General features: G+C 41.1%; 1 protein-coding gene across 1 annotated transcript; it reads left to right on the top strand.

Annotated features, from left to right (window-relative positions):
- The first annotated feature begins 18,415 nt into the window (after positions 1-18,415).
- Positions 18,416-19,476, top strand: LOC111882368 (uncharacterized mitochondrial protein AtMg00810-like). Its single transcript, XM_023878726.1, has 2 exons — positions 18,416-18,729; positions 19,239-19,476. The coding sequence occupies exons 1-2, from the start codon at positions 18,416-18,418 to the stop codon at positions 19,474-19,476; spliced, it is 552 nt and encodes a 183-aa protein (XP_023734494.1).
- Positions 19,477-19,911: the final 435 nt, after the last annotated feature.

Here is a 19,911-nt window from a genome sequence, read left to right as displayed (position 1 = left end):
CAAGGATGCACAATTTGACATGCCGATCACGTGAAAGGCATTCATCTTTCACTGCTTCAATTCGACTGTTGCCATCCCATCTCCAGACCCAAAGGTGGATCGGGATCTATTGGAATTCTACCTAGAGTTCGCTCAACCCCAGTACTTGACTTGGAGTTCGTAGAAGATCACAACTGTCAAAGTTCTAAAGCCCTACTCATCAGGGAAATTTGTTAACGTGAAATTTAAAGTGACTCGAGGGTCTGAAGGCTCGGTTCACAACTTCACTTATGCTGATCTATCGAACCTCAATCCCCACGATTGGATACTCCTCAACAGCATCTTACTATCAAATCCTCAGGAGTATCAGCCGATCATTGACCATGTCAAGCAAATGCTTGTATGCTACATTCACAAAGTAGCGAAGATGGACCAAGAGATCGCCTCTGCCATTCACAAGCGAACCACGATCAAAACTATGGGCAGAGCAGGCAATGTCAATACAATGGTCAAGGGCAAGATTGATTCGAAGTACCACACTGTGATGTTCATCAAGGACGAATGTCAGAAATGCCTGTTTGCTCTTGTTGACAAACACCTCTTCTCAACTGGTTGCTTGGAGCACATTTTGGAGATTATTCAGAGGTGTAATCAGAACACTGCAGTCGACAAAAAGTTGTTTACTGATATGCTGAGATGGTACATTCAGTTTCGGTAGAAACTTCTTGCTATCATCCCTCGGCTGTTCAAGGTAGTAAAGACTGTGAAGCCAACTCAAAAGAAATAATCTCTCGCCTCATTTGACGCAAAGGGGGAGATTGTTGGGCTTATAGTGTTGCGTCATGGGCTCGGTCCTTAGCCCAGTTCTGGTTGCCGGTTTGGGCCTATCCAACCGTGTATGTTTTATTCTAGGTTTTAGTATTTAAGTTGCATGCATGCAATCTTTGTAGTTAACGATTTCATTATTTTTCTCATTGAGTTTTTGTAAACCCTAGCTCGCCTCTACAGTGGAAGTTCTTCATCGAGCTCTGCTGAGGCGTGACTACATTTGAATCATAAGCATAACGTTGATTCTATTATGTATTCATAATTTTATTGTGTTTGTCTTGTGATCTTCATCTTTTACCTGTGAAAGATCTAAATTGATCTGAGTTTTATTCACATCACCAAAGAATTATTGGACTCTGACTGACAGTAGCCCAGACGAATATAAAGCTCCTCTAACACTTCCAAAGATCAAACAACCTCTGAAGAGCAGCTGAACACTTCCAGAATCCCAACATTACTGATAACCCCAGATGCTTAAAATGATATCACATTCAAATCTTGAAGTCCCAAGTACGAATGCTCCAATCTAAATCGCATCAACAGACCACTTCTGTCGGCACCCTCAAAAGCCAATCCGCACACCAATGCAAAAACCACTGAATCCCAGCGATACTAGATAACTAACCCGATGAATTCTGACCATAAACCTTCCACACAATGCCCCCGAACCGATCTTCACTACAAACCAAGATAACACCGAACACTCCAAACCCACTATAAGTGAAACAACACTTCACTAAACCGTTAATGATTCATGGCATGCAAAATGCCATATAACAATTCTTGATGATATAACCCAAACATAAGCAGAGAAATAAACCAAAGGTACACTTACCCAAACTGATGCAAGATTCCAAAAAAATATAAATACTGATAAAAACCATGAAGAAAGCAAAATATAACATACCTACAATGTTTCCTGCCGAAGTCTTGACCTCCCTTATCTGACACTGTAATGCCTGGCTCCTCAGTGCTGGGGTTCCTACCCTACCCTCTCGCTCATCGGTGATCGTTAAGGTAGACGGAGCAGGTGCACTCACTACTCCTCCCCTCAACATCGGACGATCAGCCCTCTTGTGGCCCACATGATTGCATAGAAAACATAACGAGCTTGCCCCTTGAGGACAATCCCTGCTAACATGACCACCCTGCCACACTTGTAGCAGCCTAAACCCTTGGAACGACAAACTCCATCATGCGATTTCCCATACGTACTGCCGTGACCCCGACCCTGCTGACCTCTCAAACACTGATCAGAAGTATTGGGTCTCTTCCTGGGACCCTCCACTATATGCACCTGATCTGATCCCTTCTTCCCAAGGTGCTCCTAATCGATCTCCCGCTCTCGGGCTCTAGAAACCATATCATTGACGGTATCGCATCCAGAAATACTCACGAACTCCCTGATGTCACCGCGCAACATATCATGATACCTTACATTCTTCATTTCCTTATCTTCTGCATATTGCGGTACAAACAAAGCCCTTTTCCCGGAACTTGCCAGTGATCCCTGCCATAGTCTCAGTAGTCTGGCGAAGATCTAGAAACTCTTGCCTCAACTGCTACACCTCAATCGTTGGAGCAAACTCAGCCCGTAACCTGGTCGAGAAGTCATCCCATGACATAGCATCAACAACGTCATCACCCAGATCACTACTAACCTCTTCCCACCAATCTCGCGCCTTGTCTTTCAATAGGAAGGAAGCATATATGACCTTCGCCTCCTTGGGGCAAAAACTCATCCTAAATGTGTTAGCTATATCCGCGAACCACCTCCTACTAATAATGGGCGCCTCTCCCCATGGAACGTAGGAGCTTCACAAGCTCGGAACTCCCAGAAAGAAAGAGTGCGAGCTCTAATGATAACCATAACTTTCGCACGGAATGCGCCCAAACGCTCATCCAATATCTCCGAAATACTACGAGAAACCTCTTATGTGATGAACTCCCATATCTGCTCACTAATCGGCTCAACACTTGCACCTGAGCCAGAACCCGCACCAGAACCAGAACCAGATTCAGAACCAGAACCAGAACCATCTCCCTGAGTGCTCATCTCCAAATTGAAACACAACAAGCCAATGATCAAAACATGCCCAGAAAAATCGTCCTCCTATAAGATTCTTAGTTTCTCCACGACTCTTACCGACTTTAGTATGGATCTTGTGCTTTCAGTAGCATGGGCCCAATACTACCTTCCACACCTATCCATACTTTCCTCAGTAATCATCCCAAATCCTCTAAGTCACCTCCTCAAACTGATGAGCCGAAAACTCACTAAACCGCACCACAAACCCACTAAAGCATATCCTAGGCTCTCCTAGATTCCCGGCTCCACCCTGCCCTCAATTGCGGAAGGACTCCCACCAATGTCAACTAACTTCCTCATGATTATAGTTACATGCAACATAGACCAGATAATCCTTCGAGTAAAAGACTCAGCCCTAGAACGATTGGACTCAGACAAGATCTGTGAAATAGGGTCGAATCCATTACTCTGAGATTATTTAACATGTGTTACATGTGACTTAGCATAATTGCTTAGTAGTCAATTCACATTACTAAGAGTCCTACAAAGCACCAATCAAGCAGCATTCAGGCAAAGGAAAATCTAACCAACATACACTAATCAGGCCATTCTATCCTCTAATCTAGAATCCATACTAGCATGCAATTTTAAAACTCATACAATCAGGCATATAAAGGCATCTCTCCTATAATATAATACCTGAGCAGATTCTTAGTCCTAATCTAGCATACAATTCTCACAATCATATCATCTATCATATTAAACATGTATTGGTATTTTGGGAACCACTTACTTGAGCTCAGCGGATTGCACGCATCACACCCCTTTCTTTGATTAGAAGTTCCTTTTTAACTAAATGTTTATTTTATAAATTTTTTTACCAAACCCTCAGTTTGAGTTCAGACAAACCTGAGAGTATGGCCGAATTTCTCAAACCAAGGCTCTGATACCAACTTGTAACATCCCGGAAATCAAGTGGTTTAAATTTCATTTTTCTTATAATAAAAACAACATTGCAATAAATTCAGGCCCTTCCCCTTCAAACTGAAAGTACCTAAAACCATAAACTACAAACTGTAAGCACGAAGCTTAGTGAGTTCCCCAAATACCACATACCACACATACCAATCGAGCCATATAGCATTCATATCAATGAGCCACACTTATCATACATATATAACAATCAATAAAGGTGTTATGTTCCATCCATAGTCTTACCATTATGCCACGAGCCACCTCGTGGACTTCCTTGCCAGGCCGAGGGCCAAAACCATGGGTCTTACAGACAAGTGCCAGGAGCCACCTCTGGGCTTCCATGCAAGAATTACAAAGTCAACTAGCATACAATCTACACTACATAACTAGAATATAAGTGCCAGGATCCACCTTTAGGTCTTCCTACAGTACATAAACCAACTTGGTCAGTATTGGTGCCTTCGACCCATAACACAGTGAGGAGACTCACCTTAAATGCAGAAGCTCACAGAAAGAAAACCATAGTTGCTTCCCTGACGGCACCTCTGAACTATCAAATCAAAGTAACACCCAATTAGCAATTGGGTTCTATTCTAAGGCCCATCATCCATACTTGGGGTAAAATGACTGTTTTACCCCTAGACCAACATGCATCATAACTAGGGCCCAAATCCAAAAGATCCACAAAGGCCCACTAATGGCCTAATTTTCCAAATTGGGCCCAATCCCGTATGGGTATTATCCTAAACCCATAATTCCCTTGGTTACAATTTTGATTAACTCAAGTACCCCTTTGGAACAACTTGGTCAAAGATAGGGTCAAAAGTCATGGTCAACAGTCCGAGTTGACCCAACATGCCGAGTTGTCCTTCAACTCGCCGTGTTTCTCCATTATCTGGAAACTCAGGGAAAAACCACTCCAACTCGTCTAGTTTATCCATAAACTCGTCGAGTTCGCTAGAAACCCACATCTTAATACATTAAGCCGACATTATCAACTCCAAGAGCTTCACAACTCATATCTCGACCAAAATGAGATCTAGAAGGGTATAGTTTCTAACTTTACCCCTAGGAACCACCGAAATGGGTCCAAGCCCAAACCCTAGACTTAAAAGAGTGAAGGCTGAACCGTTAAGCACTTAATATTCAATGAAAAAGCCCCAAATTGTATATTTGACACCCTAGAGCTAGAAGACCACACAAAGTTTCCAGCTTTATGCTCATGCATGACTAGGATAGGCTCAAATGTTCAAGAAGGAATTAATAGGGGACTTAATGAATGCATGAAGCCCTTAAATCCATAATGTTGGCAACTTTATGCCAAAAGAGTCCATGAAAACACCAGATCTGATAGAATAAGACTTTGGGATGTCCTAATCCCATCATCCATCCAAACCATGGCTAAAACATAACAGTTTAACCCAAAAGAGAGATATAAGCATCTACCAATCAAGATAAGAACTTGATACCTCAAACTCCTTAAAAATGTACAATGATTCTGGAGCCAAGACCTCTTCTCCAAGCATAGAAACTTCATGATCTTCTAACTCATTCACAATGCACAAAATGGACCCAAACATTCTTCCAAGGCTTAAATGCTTGACAATGGAGGCTACAACTCGTTTTACAGTTTTGATAACATTAGAGGCTGAGAAGGAGGCCAGCGAAAAGGGCACAATACCGTAAAAATTAGGTTTTCCAACTAAGCTGCCAACTCACCATGTTGAGGCACCTTAACTCGCCAAGTTGGTTCATTAAATTCCGCGGCCAATAGCATTTTAACACACCGAGTTGAGGCTCTAACTCACTGAGTTCGAAGGAGAAAACCTAAACAACTCAAGCGATACATTTGTGATGAGGATCGGTTCTTGGTATAGATTATATACAATCTTTTCAATCAAGGGATATACTTGTATAGATTAGTATATAATCAACATTAGGGTGAAACCCTAAGGTAGTTCGTCTTGGTGACCGTCTTTGTGACAACCCGTTTTTTGGTGAAAGACAATTTGGTGAATCCCATGTGTCATTTACTTTTCTATTCTTTAATTGCTTAGTAATTTTGTTCTTGTTTGTTATACTAAAAGTGTATCCGATCAACACATACCTAGAAACCTTTCTATAAGTAGATCAATCACTATAAGGACTTGGAATTACTGATAAATCTTATTTATAGGTTCATAATAACAACTTATGACTATAAATAAAAGTTACATTGAAAGAAGTACAGTGCAGCTGAACTTACAATGGTTTTAGCGAAAACCAAGATCTAAATAGGTAGAACACTGACTAGGGAACTCCTCTTTGAAGATTATAACTAGATGAGCACTTTCATGGCATCCTATCTTTGCCTACATCTTTCATCATAATAGGGCATCTTATCTTTCATTGTACTATGACATCTTTTTCTACTTTTCATTGTGCAATGTATTATATTTATAGAATAGATATACATTATATATATATATATATATATATATATATATATATCATATAAGATCTATCTTTATAATATTTCACCTAACACATAGAATCCTTGCACATAAGAATATATAACATTCATTTATCTAAATATTACATATCTATGTGTAAGATGAAAGTAACTATGCCCTCACTTGACTAAAATGGGTGACTGATGATTTCGGTAGCACTTCGCTTCATACTTCGAAGAGACCTAGATGTATAAAGTACTAAGCCTTAGTCTAGTAACATAAAGCGTGATAACCATAATAATTATAGTCTAGATTCCTCACTAATCGTATTGTCTACATCAAGATCTATCAATTAAGGATCAACCAGGCAAGACAGTTGGAAGGCCGGATAATTTAGGCATGTAGCCTTTCTGAAATCCAACAACTTAACCAACATGATCATTCTAGACAACTCTCCTGTAAGTAGATCAATCAGTATAAGGACATGGAGTTACTGATAAAATCTTATTTATAGGTTCATAATAACGAATTATGAATATATAAGTATAAGTTACATTAAAAAAGTAGAGTGCAACATAACTTATAATGGTTTTAGCAAAAACCAAGATCTAAACGAGCAGAACACGGACTTGGGAACTCCGATTTGATTACAACTAGTTGAGCACTCAGGGGTGTCACAGGGCTTTCGCCGCATGCTAAAAATAAAGGAAAAGGGCTAAACATAAGAACTATCGAGAAAAGAAAGAAAGAGAGAGAGAGAGAGAGAGAGAGAGAGAGAGAGGCTCTATCGATAATGGGTAAGGAGCTTATACGCCATGTAGGTGATTTTTCGAAGTGCGCATAAAATGCATATGGGGTGTGCGTCATGCGCTTTTACAACGTCGCTCCTTCCGGCTCATGCCACAAGCCGTGATATCGGTGTTCTACATACGTATCTTATAGAGGGTGCCATATGTCACGTTTCAATGGTGATACGTGTCAAAATATCATGGAGCCACGTCGACATGTATCTCGAAGGAAGGCGGCTCCCGACCATGCCAACCTAGTATAATAATCCATATATGACCATTTTACCCCTCACCTAGGTCCGTCCAAGACTAAGGCCCAAACTCCTCATCATAAAGGCCCACCAACAAATAATCATCCAAAGCCCATTTATGGCCCAATTTTCCAAATTGGGTCCAAACCATTACATGGGCCTTACCCTAAAGCCCATTAACATTTCCCTAATCCAAAAACTTGTTTACATATGGCCCAACAAAGCCCCAAGCAATCTAAGCCCAAAAGATTGCCCAGACACACAAAGCCCATTTAAACCGAGTAGGCGGGGTGTAGAGGCACGTATGTATAACATACTCGCTTGGAGGCTTGTCTTTGCGCGTACATGCTTGTACGCCCAACGTACTCACCCTTAATCATCCCAAACTAATTTTTCACTTAATTCATTAAGACAAAGCTTCCAAAACACAGATCTAACCTCCTTGAGTTGGAATACCATGTAAAGTTGCCAACTTTACATTCATACATGGCTAAAAGAAGCTCTTAAGCATAAAAGGGACTTAATGGTTGACTTAATGCATGCATGACTCCATAATACACATAAAGCTTGCACCTTTATGCTCAAGAATACGAAAACAAAGTCAGATTTGAAAGGATGAATTCTTAAACAACCTAACTCATCCATAATCTCAAAAAGAAGACTAAAATCATAATAAACTAGCCATGAAGAGATCTAATCATACATAAGACAAGATGCAAACTTGTTACCTCAAAAAGCTTCCCCACAAGGTGATGATTCTTGATCCAAAGTTTTCCCACCACGCCAAACAACTTCCAGCTTCTCTTGTTTCCATTCCAAGGGCAAAAAAAATGAGCATCAAAGCCTCCCAATAGCTCAAGAACACCTCCAAGAGACTACAAGGTTGATTTATGGTTTTAGAGTATGGAGGAAGACTTAGAAATGAAGGAAAAGGGCTAAGATTAAGCTTATATAGAGTACATCCCTAAAAATTAGGGTTTTAAACTAACCCTTGTACGGCCAACGTACACCCTTGTATGCCCAACATACGAGGCCTCGCACCCCGACCCATCTTCGCACTATGCTATGCATACTCCTCAGTACGCCTCGCATACCTACCTTCACATCAGTATGCCACACGTACTACCTTGGTACGCCCCACATACTTAGGTTTCCGCTTTAACCCTAATTCATTCTGAAGGCCATAACTTTCTCGATACAACTCCGATTTCGAGCATCCTTATATCCATGAAAAGGTATTGAGAAGCTCTACACTATTATCAACTCAAAATTGTGCCATAAAATATCCCTAACGAACATCCACTTTCCATAAAAGCCCAAGCTGACAAATTATCGCAATGCCCTTTAACCCCAAAACACAAACTGAATACCCAAAACATCCAAATTACATTATCCAACCCCAACTGACTCCATATCTCAATTCCTAAAGGGTCCAAAGCTTGCTAATACCCAATGCTTGATCACCATCCCTAAAATACGAAACGATTCGAAACGAGGCATTACAACTCTCGCCTACTTAAATTAGATTTCGTCCTTAAAATCCTTCCATACCATCTCTGGTACGGCCAACAACTTGAGCAACACAGCCACAACCCCGAGCATACCCCTGCCTTCCCAAGGCAACTGAAACCAACCCTCACAGGGCTCTACAACCCAAAGGTGGACGAATCTCTTGCAATATAATCACCTTTACTCAATCTGAAATCTGATGTCTCGAGATAGTCTGACTCCTTGACAGACCGCCCATACTGAATCATTGTTGAATCTATTCCACTTATCTCCTAAATGACTACTTAATTTTTGATAACTTGAGGTTCCTACTAGAAAAAAGAATCACAAACCAAATATCCCTGCAACACACTTATACTTGAAAGAAGGCTCAAATAATCCTTTCAGTAGAAGATTCATCACTATAACAGTTATACTCAAACGAGACCTGTGTAACAAGGTCCAATCAACCTATATGAGATTATTTAATCCAATTGGAAGCGACTTAGCATATGCCCTTAATAACTAGAGACTCCACACACAAATTCCAAATCAATAATAATGCCTTGGCTTATCTTGATACCCTTCACGAATAGAATCAATCCAAGACACATTCATAAGAGCTTGATCTATCATCAAAACTGAATACATTCATTACCTTTTAACTCTGCGATTGATGCCCTTGGTATATAGGCACCCCGATTCTTATTCCAATGTAATGAAAATCCTGCACAAAATACTCGTGATACCCGACTCGAGATCTTACCCAAAAACCATTTCAATACTTGACTCATAACCCGAGATCCACAAATCTAAACTTGCATTTCATACCAAAACCTTCTGATTCTCGACGACCCTGGTCCAACCACCAGTCTTACACCTGGTCCAACCACCAGGTTTCCAAGAGTCCAAAAAATGAGGCTACCTAGCCTAAAAACTCTTCTGCGTCACACCCTTACCACCCACTTAATCCTACCACTGAAGATCCAAAACCTTGACCCAATGGTCTCTGCCATGTCTAACCTCTATTGCATAAACACATGCGCCTCGCCTCTGGGACCCACCCATCATGAGCTACTCAGGCCCGACTCTGCCTCAGACCCCAATGGTCCTCAACCTAAAATAGAGAATACTCCTCGACAATCTTGGCCGGCATGTCCAAGGCACGGACTGATTCCCCCTCCATGCTCATGACCACCTCTAACAACAGTCTACCTCAGACTGGTGAATGTTATGATCCCATCGCAGTCTTACAACAAATCAACCAACCATGGCCTTGCTACACCCTAATCATCATAACTCTCCACATCTTGAGCTGAAACCTGTATCCAACTACATCCCGACAGATGTTCGAGACATACTTTGAATTCCGAAGTCCTCAACCTGGACTCAATCACAAGTCTACTTTGCATAATAAAGGAGACGCCAACCAGCAGTTGGGAGTTTCCTGAACTCCCACCTACACAACCTCCATCTGAATAGCCACTTGGGTCGTCCCTCGTCCCCACTTGGATTCGACAAAAATCTCTATCACCTCTTAATTCTAATGGATCTCCGACCCGTCTACCACAAATAACATGAACTGCCTATAACCTTTGCTAATTAATACTAGCATTCCATTGCTAGCCAAACTCAAGGATCGTCCAACTTCTGAAATCCTATAGAATTCTCTTGAAATCTTATCCAATCTGATAATCAAAATCACCTCCCACGATACCATACGAATTCTCCGAGTTCTTATGTTGGTGACTAAAAAAACCATAACGCTTGCCCTTAACTGATGAATCTTCACCCCAGTTTCCATTCTCAAAGAATCACTAAATTCAATTGGACTACATCCCATGCAAATATAAACTCCCGTGGCACTTCCGATAACCAAACAAATCATGCAACTGACACTAGCATCTTCCTATTACTTCTCCTCTCTTAGCAACAACATTGCTTGAACCCAAAAGTTCTTCCATAGGAAACTGACACTCCTACCGGAACAAATACTAAAACCACCGAACTATGACAATTACTAGAGAACTAACCCACTAAATCCTGACCATAGACCTTCGACACAATACCCCTGAACCGATCTCGACCAAACCCGAAATAATAACCGAACACATTGGGAACCCGCTATACGAGATACTACTCCTCAATAACCCATTAATGATTCAAGGCATGCAAAAGGCATAAAACAATTCTCGAGGATATGTCCCAACAATAACATAGAATTAAACCGAAGATAATGCTTACCCAAACCAATATAAATTTCCAAGCAACATGAATACTGATAAAAGCTAATAAGAATGCAACATATAACTTACCTGCAAAATCACTTGTTGGAGCACAGGCCTCCCCTGACTGACACTGAAGTGACCGAATCCTCTCTGTTGGGGGCTTCTTCCGTACCCTCACGACTATCAAAGCTTCGCAAAATAGCCGGAGCAGGTGCACTCACTGCTACTCCCCTCCTCATCGGACAGACGACCCTTTTGTAGCCCACTTGGTGTCAAAGAAAACATAACGGACTTACCCCCTGAGTACAATCCCTGCTAACATGATCAATCCCAGTACACTTGTAGCCACCCATCCCCCTGGAGTAACAAGCTCCATCATGAAATTTCCCTCATGTGCCATACTGACCTCGACCCTGCTGGACTCTTGATCGCTGATTCGAAGTCTTAGGTCTTTTCTTGGGACCCTCCGTTTCATGCACCTGATCCGACCCCCTCCTTCCCAGATGGTCCAAATCAATCTCTCATTCACAACATGAAAGAGTGCAATCTCCAATGATAGTGTTGAATCATAAAAGTGACCCTCTTGATCTCAGCTACCGCAACCATCTCTCTACCGCAACGGTTCAACACCCACAGCCAATCCAGCACCCGGAGTCACTTCTTCATCAGCAACTGCAATCAGTCTTTTGCTACCACAGTCTAATTAACTAGATTACTTTATTTGTCTTTTATGTAATACACTCTATTATCCAGTATGCCTTGCACGACTACTTATAGAGTTGTAGTCTAGTTCAGATTCTCTATAAATAGAGAGTTATTCTCTTGTATTAAAAATCTCTTGATCATTGATAACTTGCGTATTATTCTGAATACATTTCTTCAAGTTATCTTCTTCATTTCTCTATCTTTTTATTCTTCTTACTCTCAATTGGTACTAAAGCATATCTGATTATAATCTCTCTCCGGAGCAAGTCTTTAAGACTTAATCACTAAGCTTGATCTTCCTTATTAACATGGAGCGAATGCATTCCTTGTTACAAATCAGCTTAAGTGTATTCTTGATATAACAATTGTTGTCATTTATATTTCTCTACTTTCCGCAACTAACTCTCTAACTATCTAACTATATTATTGTTGAGATTTTATATCCTTTGATATTAACTATTCCGCAATATACTTGTTCTAACTTTTGTTCAAGTGTGTCTCCAAGTTTTTCTCTCAACAATTGGTATCAGAGCCAAAGTGGTTGCTTTTTGGATATCGGAACTATGATTTTTCAAAAAGCCTTCTATACCACTAAAGCTCATTTCTTAAGAAAAAAAAACAACAAAAACAATCTCAAATGGCACAATCATTATCTATGAATGTCTTCAACAGTTTTGGTGGTTCTAACCGAGCTCCAATACTAGTAACAAATGAATATCATCACTGGTCACAAAGAATGGAGAGGTACTTAAGAAGACTGGGAAGAGATGTATGGCGATTCGTAGAAGAAGGACCACATGTTCCAGTCCTTACACCAGTCCAAACTGACGGCGCTGCAACCAGACTAGGAGGAGGTCAACCAACCATGAGCCGTCCCACCAAGGTTGATCTCGATAAAATGGAAAATGATGTTGTTGCTTTTTTTGAAATCTCCTGCGGAGTTGCTCCTGACAACTTCGATATTATCATAAACTGCAAATCAGCAAAAGAGATCTGGGATGTCCTCAAGAACCTATACGAAGGCTCAGAACAAGTACAAGACAAGAAGCTCACTACCGCACTCAACGATTTCAACAAATTCAAAGCTCATACTGGTGAAGGTTTGGAAGACTCCTTCAAAAGGTTCAACCTGATAGTCACTAAGTTATCCAATGCGGGCACCATCCGCAGTAACCATGAAACCAATCTCCAGTTCCTTAATGGTTTAGGAAGACATTGGACTACGGCTAAGATGATAGTCCAAGGCGACAGGAAGATTCACTCTTTGTCACTCTACAAGCTCTATGGAGTGCTTCAAGCACAAAAATCCACCGTACTCAAAAACTGGGCTAACTTTGGAGGACCACTTGCTCTCATAGCACAAGCTCCACCTCAGTCACCCTACTCTTCATCGTATGACACTCCACCGCAGTCATACGAAGCGGATTTTGAGTATGATAATGAAGAAGAATTCCAGAAGGCTATTGCTCTGGTTAGCCAACAGTTCAACCGTATACCACCTCCTTCCTTCCGCAAGAATCAATAGTTCAACAAACCTCCAGTCAACCGTAACTTTGGTCCTCAGAATAACCATTCTCGATATCCCAAAAGTTCTCATCCACCACCGTAATCTCAGAACAATCAACCAAAGGAGGTACCGCAGTCTCCTCATACCACTGACTCCGGTACTCAATAAGAAGACAAGACTGATGTTGTGATTTGTCACAAATGCAAAAAAAGAAAATCACTTCGCAAGAGATTGTAAGGCCAATGTAGTCAAAGACAGAGCATTCTATCTTAGAATGGATCAAGAGCTGGAAGAAAAGGAAAAGGCAAGGGCATATGTGGCCCATGTCAAAAGAGACCATCAAGTTTGGTCATCTGGAGACAAAGAAGAGACCATCAACAGTGTTAAAGGAAAAGGGAAAATCTGCATGCTGGCCACTGCGGATGATGATGGGTCTACAATGCTGAACAAGAACTACTGCTACATGGAAAAAGATGGGACTCTAAGCATCGTCGAACAGGTAAAACTCATGATCTAAACGGTAAATTATAGTATGCATGACTGTCAACCCTACATAGATGATCTTAATGATACTTGTGTTGCCGTCCTTACAGACTATAACAAAGCCTGAGATGCGAAGAACATTGCATCCCATGAGATGTTCCATGTGAGAGGACGACTGGATAACAAAAGACTTAAGATGGCTATGTTAGAGAAGGATCTAGAGTTAGAAAAGGATGCTAGAATGTTAAGCGAAACCCAATTAGAGATAGCTTTGAACAAGAGAGATTTAGCTCAGAGAGAAATTGTACGCTTAAATCTCTTAATTGAAAATTTGTTTAATGAAAGTGAGGCTATGGAAAATTTGGTAAACAATGGAACCGTGGACAATACATATAATTGGGGTTGGTCAAATGGATATCCTACTGCAATTGACTCCTCACCCTGGTTCAACAAAGACAGATTGTATGTCCCTCCGGATAGAGAATTTCATTTCCCTGTCAATGACAAGACTTTTCCTGAAGATATCAAAACTCACATCGGTAGACTGCACAATTTAAGCAATAACTGTGTCATTGAGGAAATTGTGCCTGAGATTTCGGGTCACACATGTGATCAAATTCATATCTGTGGCACCATTTATCCAAATTCTCAAACTTCATCCGTAGTTGATGAAGAGATTGTTTTTGAGGGCCCCAAAGTCTCAAAAGACTTTCCATCTCTGTCCTCAGACCGCAGTGTATCACACTATAGTGAAATGTCTCACAAGTGTCCCATCAAAGTCCCATCTAAGACCTACTCTGCGGTAGTCAAGTCATCCCTACCGCAGTCATCAGTTCAAGGAACCGCAACTCTTCAGCCAATATTTCATGAGTTACCCATATAAAATTTTGAAGTAGGTTAATGCTCTCAAATCCCAGAATCCTCAAGTTCTGATGATTCAAGCCCACGTTTTCAAAATCATTCAAAAAATTCCAGGAAACCGCAGTTGAACAACAATGACTGCGGTTCACCAAAATCTTTGGCAAAAAAGGCTTTCAAAGAAGAAATTAGATCTCGGGGCATAGACAGACAAAGTTTTCGAAAAAAAAGAGACATGTCAGAATTCCAAAATCTAAGAGTCCAGAAAAATTTGTTTTCTCAAACTACAATTAAAAAAACTCTTCTTTCAAGAAAACAAGCAAAAAGGAAAGTCCAGTTTCAAAAGTCATTCCTACTACTTCTGACACAACCCAAAAAGGTGTCAAGTCCTTTAGAAACTATGTTTTTCAGGTCTATTCCTCAAATGACCCTAATTGGAAAGGAATTTTACCCACTCCAACACTTTTAAAATCACGTCAAACTTTCAACAAATGGAAGGGTATCTTACCAAATCCACTTAAAGGGACTCAAAGATTTACACGTGCCAAACCTCGTTCAAAACAAACTTTTCAGAAACCAAACAACACACATGTCAGAAGTTACCCACCTCGGACCGGTACCAAGTCCAATTCATTCTATAAACCGTTGACCAAGCAAAGTGTCAGATTCAATAACAAAATCTCTTTTTGTAAATGTCAGTGTAGTTACCAAAAGGTTTTATCTCATTTCAAATCGAATCAGAGTCAGAAACCTCGTATTTTTTCAAAAACTCACAACAATCCAAATCTGAACAAATACCCAAGACTAGGTCTAAAAGTTGACAAGAGACCTGTCCATGCAACCTCGGACTATGCATCATTCAGAAACACATCAATTGTCCCAGGCTCCAAACTTGTTTGGATGCCTAAACTAACCGTGTAATTCTCAGGCCTTGTGCAAGGAGGAACAAGAAGAACAATGGTTAATTGACAGTGCCTGCTCCTTGCACATGACCGGAAGGTTAGAGTATCTTCGGGATTTCAGGCCTATATGCAATGGTGGAAATGTCATGTTTGGCAACAATGCAAACGGTGTCATCCGACGTTACGGTGTTCTCACTACGGGGAACTTTTCCATTCATAAGGTTGCTTATGTAGAAAGCCTTAAACACAATCTCATCAGTGTTGGCCAACTATGTAAAGTAGGACATCATGTTGAATTTGATGATCAGTTTTGTTACGTAATGACAAGTGAAAGGAGCTCATGTCTGATCAAATCTCGATCCGAAGGTATCATGTATCCTTTGGATGTTTCTCTAACCATTGGCAGACCGCAGTTGTGTTTCCTGTCCAAAGCTGTATCCGAAGTCAGTTGGCTATGGCACCGCAAGCTAGCTCATCTCAACTTCCGATACATCAACAACCTGGTCACTGGAGAACTAGTCCACAGTCTCCCCATTCTCAAATTCAGCAACGATACTCTCTATCCGGCTTGTGAATTTGGTAAGCAGTCAAAAGCAAGTCACCCTCTGATAATGGACTCTTCTATTTCTGAACCACTGGAACTGTTACACATTGATCTCTGCGGTGCCTCAACCGTAGCCAGTCTCCACCACAAAAAGTATATATTGGTTATTGTTGATGACTATACACGCTTCACATGGGTCTGCTTTCTTAGACTCAAATCAGAGACAACATAGATCTTCATCAATTTCATCAAAGAAATCGAACTTCAGATCAAGCTTCCAGTTAGACGCATCCGCAGTGATAATGGAACAAAGTTCACTAATCATCTTCTCAACAGTTTCTTGGATTCCAAAGGCATCTCTCAAAACGTGTCATCACCCTATACACCGCAACAAAATGGTGTAGTAGAAAGAAGGAACCACACACTAGTAGAAACTGCCAGATCCATGTTTAAGTTTGCCCAACTTCCTCTCTACTTCTGGGCTGAAGCAGTAGCAACCGCATGCTTTGTTCAAAACCGAAGTATTGTGTGCAAACGGCTCAATAAAACAAGATATGAGGGTCTTAACAACCGCAAGCCAAATGTTCGATTCTTTCATATTTTTGGATGTAGATGCTTCGTGATCAACAACAGAGACCAACTTAACAAGTTTGCACCAAAGTCTGATGAAGGCATCTTCCTTGGTTATTCCACTAACAAGGTTGCTTATCATGTGCTCATCAGACGTACAAGGCTGATAATTGAAAGCTATGATGTGAAATTTTATGACTCTCACATCCGCAACGCCACTCCGTCCACAGAAACCACTGCAATCATGGAATGTGACATTCCTGCCTCTTCAGGACCCTTAAATCTAGTTGAAGTCAATTATGACGATCTTTTAGATCCTGTTGAAACGGCGAAACTATCTGAAGTTCTTGTGTCACCCAAAGCTTAACAACAATATTGGGATGTTTCTGGACCATCTCTATCTGAAGTAGTATCTCTCAATACTTCCACCTCTCCGGTTGAGGGGGAAAACTCTACTCCGGATCTAGCCGGAACCGTTGAGGTTCCAGTACTTGATGTTGTTCAAATTCCTACCCGTAGAGAAACATTAACATCAAACGTATCTTCGGATTTGGATGATTAACTAATAGAGAATATTGACACTAGAACCGATCCAAGGATTGTCACTCTCCCATCTGCAGTCCAGGGGGAACCTTCTCAGGTTCCAGAGGAACTCCCGTTCGCAACCTAGTGGGAACCTCTCCCGACTACTCAAGAAAATTCTATTCCAATAGATTAAGATGATTCAGCAGGATGTTCTCAAATCCAAGGGGAACTGCCATCTCCAACCGCAGATTCCTCTGATATCCAAGATATCCCTTCTACCGCAGCTGCTGATCATCTGCTGCCACCTCTTCATGTATGGACGAAAGACCACCCACCAGGTCAAATCATCAGCAACCCATCCGCAGGTATCTAGATGCGATCTTCCAAGGACTTATCTGATCACTGCCACTATGCAACATTTATGTCCTCGGTAGAGCCCAGAACGATCAAAGAAGCACTGCTTGTACCGGACTGGATAGCCGCAATGCAAGAAGAGCTTGAAGATTTTCAAAGAAACAAAGTATGGCAGTTCGTTCCGAAGCCACGTGGTCACTCCATTGTTGGCACTAGATGGTGCTCAAAAACAAGCTGGATGAATCTAGTGCGGTAGTCAGAAACAAGGCAAGGCTTTTTGCCATGGGTTATAGTCAACTACAAGGCATTGACTACGATGAAATGTATGCTCCGGTAGCACGCATGGAAGCCATCCGGATCTTTCTAGCATACACAGCCCACAAAAATGTCAAGGTACACCAGATGGACGTTAAAAGTGCCTTTCTCAATGGGGAACTAAAAGAAGAGGTTTATCTTCAGCAACCTCTAGGATTTGAAAATGTTGAATTCCCAGACCACTGCTACAAGCTTGAAAAAGAAGTCTACGGTCTGAAACAAGCCCCAAGAGCTTGGTATGAGACACTCTCTGAATTCCTCGTCTCATCCGGGTACAAGAGAGGAGTGATTGATCCCACACTATTCAGAAAAGAAAATGGTGACCATCTTATGATGGTGCAAATATATGTGGATGATATCATCTTCGGTTCGACTGATCAAGGCATGGTAGATGAATTTGCTAAGCTCATGACCAACAAGTTCAAAATGAGCATGAATAGAGAGATTAACTTCTTTCTAGGTCTTCAAGTGAAACAAGTACCGCAAGGCATATTCATTTATCAAGAGAAATACACCATTGAACTATTGAAGAAATATTCAATGGACAAGTGTTCATCTGCTAAGGTCCCCATGGCCTTCGGTTATAAGATCTCTGGTGATCTCTCAGGCGAATCTGTGGATCACAAGACTTATAGAGGCATCATAGGCTCTTTGATGTACCTCACCGCAAGTAGACCAGACATTGTTTTTGCAATTGGTGTTTGTGCAAGGTATCAGGCTTACCCAAAAGCATCTCATCTAACCGCAACCAAACAAATACTACGATACCTAAAAGGAAGCAAATCTCTTGGTCTATGGTACCCCATAGGAAATGACTTCAGCATGCAAGCTTTCACAGATGCGGATCATGCCGGATGCAAGCTCGATCGAAAAAGCACTTCAGGTGGATGTCAATTTCTGGGTGAACGTCTCGTCAGCTGGTCTTCAAGGAAACAAAGTTGTGTCTCTCTATCAACTACAGAAGCCGAGTATGTGGCCGCAACCAGTTGTTGCTCTCAAGTCCTTTCGATGAAAACTCAACTAATGGACTACTGGTATAAAATACCGCGGATACTGATCTATTGTGACTCTGAAAGTGCTATTGCTATCTCTCACAATCCGATTCAGCACTCAAAGACCAAACATATTGAACTACGATATCATTTCATCAAAGACCACATCTTGAAAGGTAACATTGAACTCATATTTGTCCCTTCTCATGAAGAGATTGCTGATGTGTTCACAAAAGCGCTCGACTCCACAAAACTCAACACTTTCCTGCAAATGCTAGGGATGTTGAATCTAGACACGCAATCCTTTCTGAATTGTTAGCTACCGCAGACCATTCTTGGTCTCCGATGCGTAACTAACTGAGAATTACATATGATAGATGGTTTTGGTACCGCATTCTAGGTATCACAACCATATGTCATACATATATCTCATGGGTCCTAATGGTCTGTTATTACTAATTTTTGTACAAGTGTTTTCCTCTCAGTTCCTCACTGCAGTCTTTCCTTGGTTCATCCGCGATGACGACTCTCAACTGTAAGGCATTTTCATCCGCGATGAAGATTCTCAACCGCAATGCATTTTCATCCGTGACGAAGATTCTCAATCGCAATGCATTTTCATCCGCGATGAAGATTCTCAACCGCAATGACGTTTCCATCCGCGACCATCATGATAATTTCCCAACTGTTTCATCAACTCTCGAATATTTGTGTGCTATTTAGTGATCCTTCATTAAATAAACTAAAACAATCCATTAGAAACTGTCACATTCTCTTTCTGAATAATCCCCGTGTCAAACCTATTTTAGGGATGATGACAAAAAGAACGATTTTCCAATAAACTCATCCTCAATTTTGTCCTTTCCTCTCCCTACCACGTCCCATCCGTTACAACTTCCTCTCTCATCACCCCCACAATTACCTAACGTATTGATATGCGTCTGAACTTACATTAAATGCAAACCCCTATTTGGAAATCTCCCAAAATCTTATTGAACCCGTTTTAATTTTGTGTGGCTGAGATTTAATCCAAAAATCATAGATTCCCCCCAAAAACCCCAATCGACGTTTTACCCTCTTCTACCTTTTTACCTAGGGTTAAAACCTTTTCACCCCCCTTTATAAACCCATCTTCTTCCCCAATAATCCTTTACGCTT

This window comes from Lactuca sativa, chromosome 8 (genome assembly GCF_002870075.4).
Source record: "Lactuca sativa cultivar Salinas chromosome 8, Lsat_Salinas_v11, whole genome shotgun sequence".
In the NCBI taxonomy this organism is placed as follows: Eukaryota; Viridiplantae; Streptophyta; class Magnoliopsida; order Asterales; family Asteraceae; genus Lactuca; species Lactuca sativa.
The sequence above is the reverse complement of the archived record's forward strand: the minus strand, read 5'-3'. Positions and strand labels throughout refer to the sequence as shown.

Coding starts and splice junctions, on each gene's coding strand:
- LOC111882368 (XM_023878726.1), top strand. CDS start 18,416: ATGTACCTCACCGCAAGTAGACCAGACATTGTTTTTGCAATTGGTGTT. Junction 18,730..19,238: donor CTATCAACTACAGAAGCCGA/GTATGTGGCCGC, acceptor TTTTCCTCTCAG/TTCCTCACTGCAGTCTTTCC.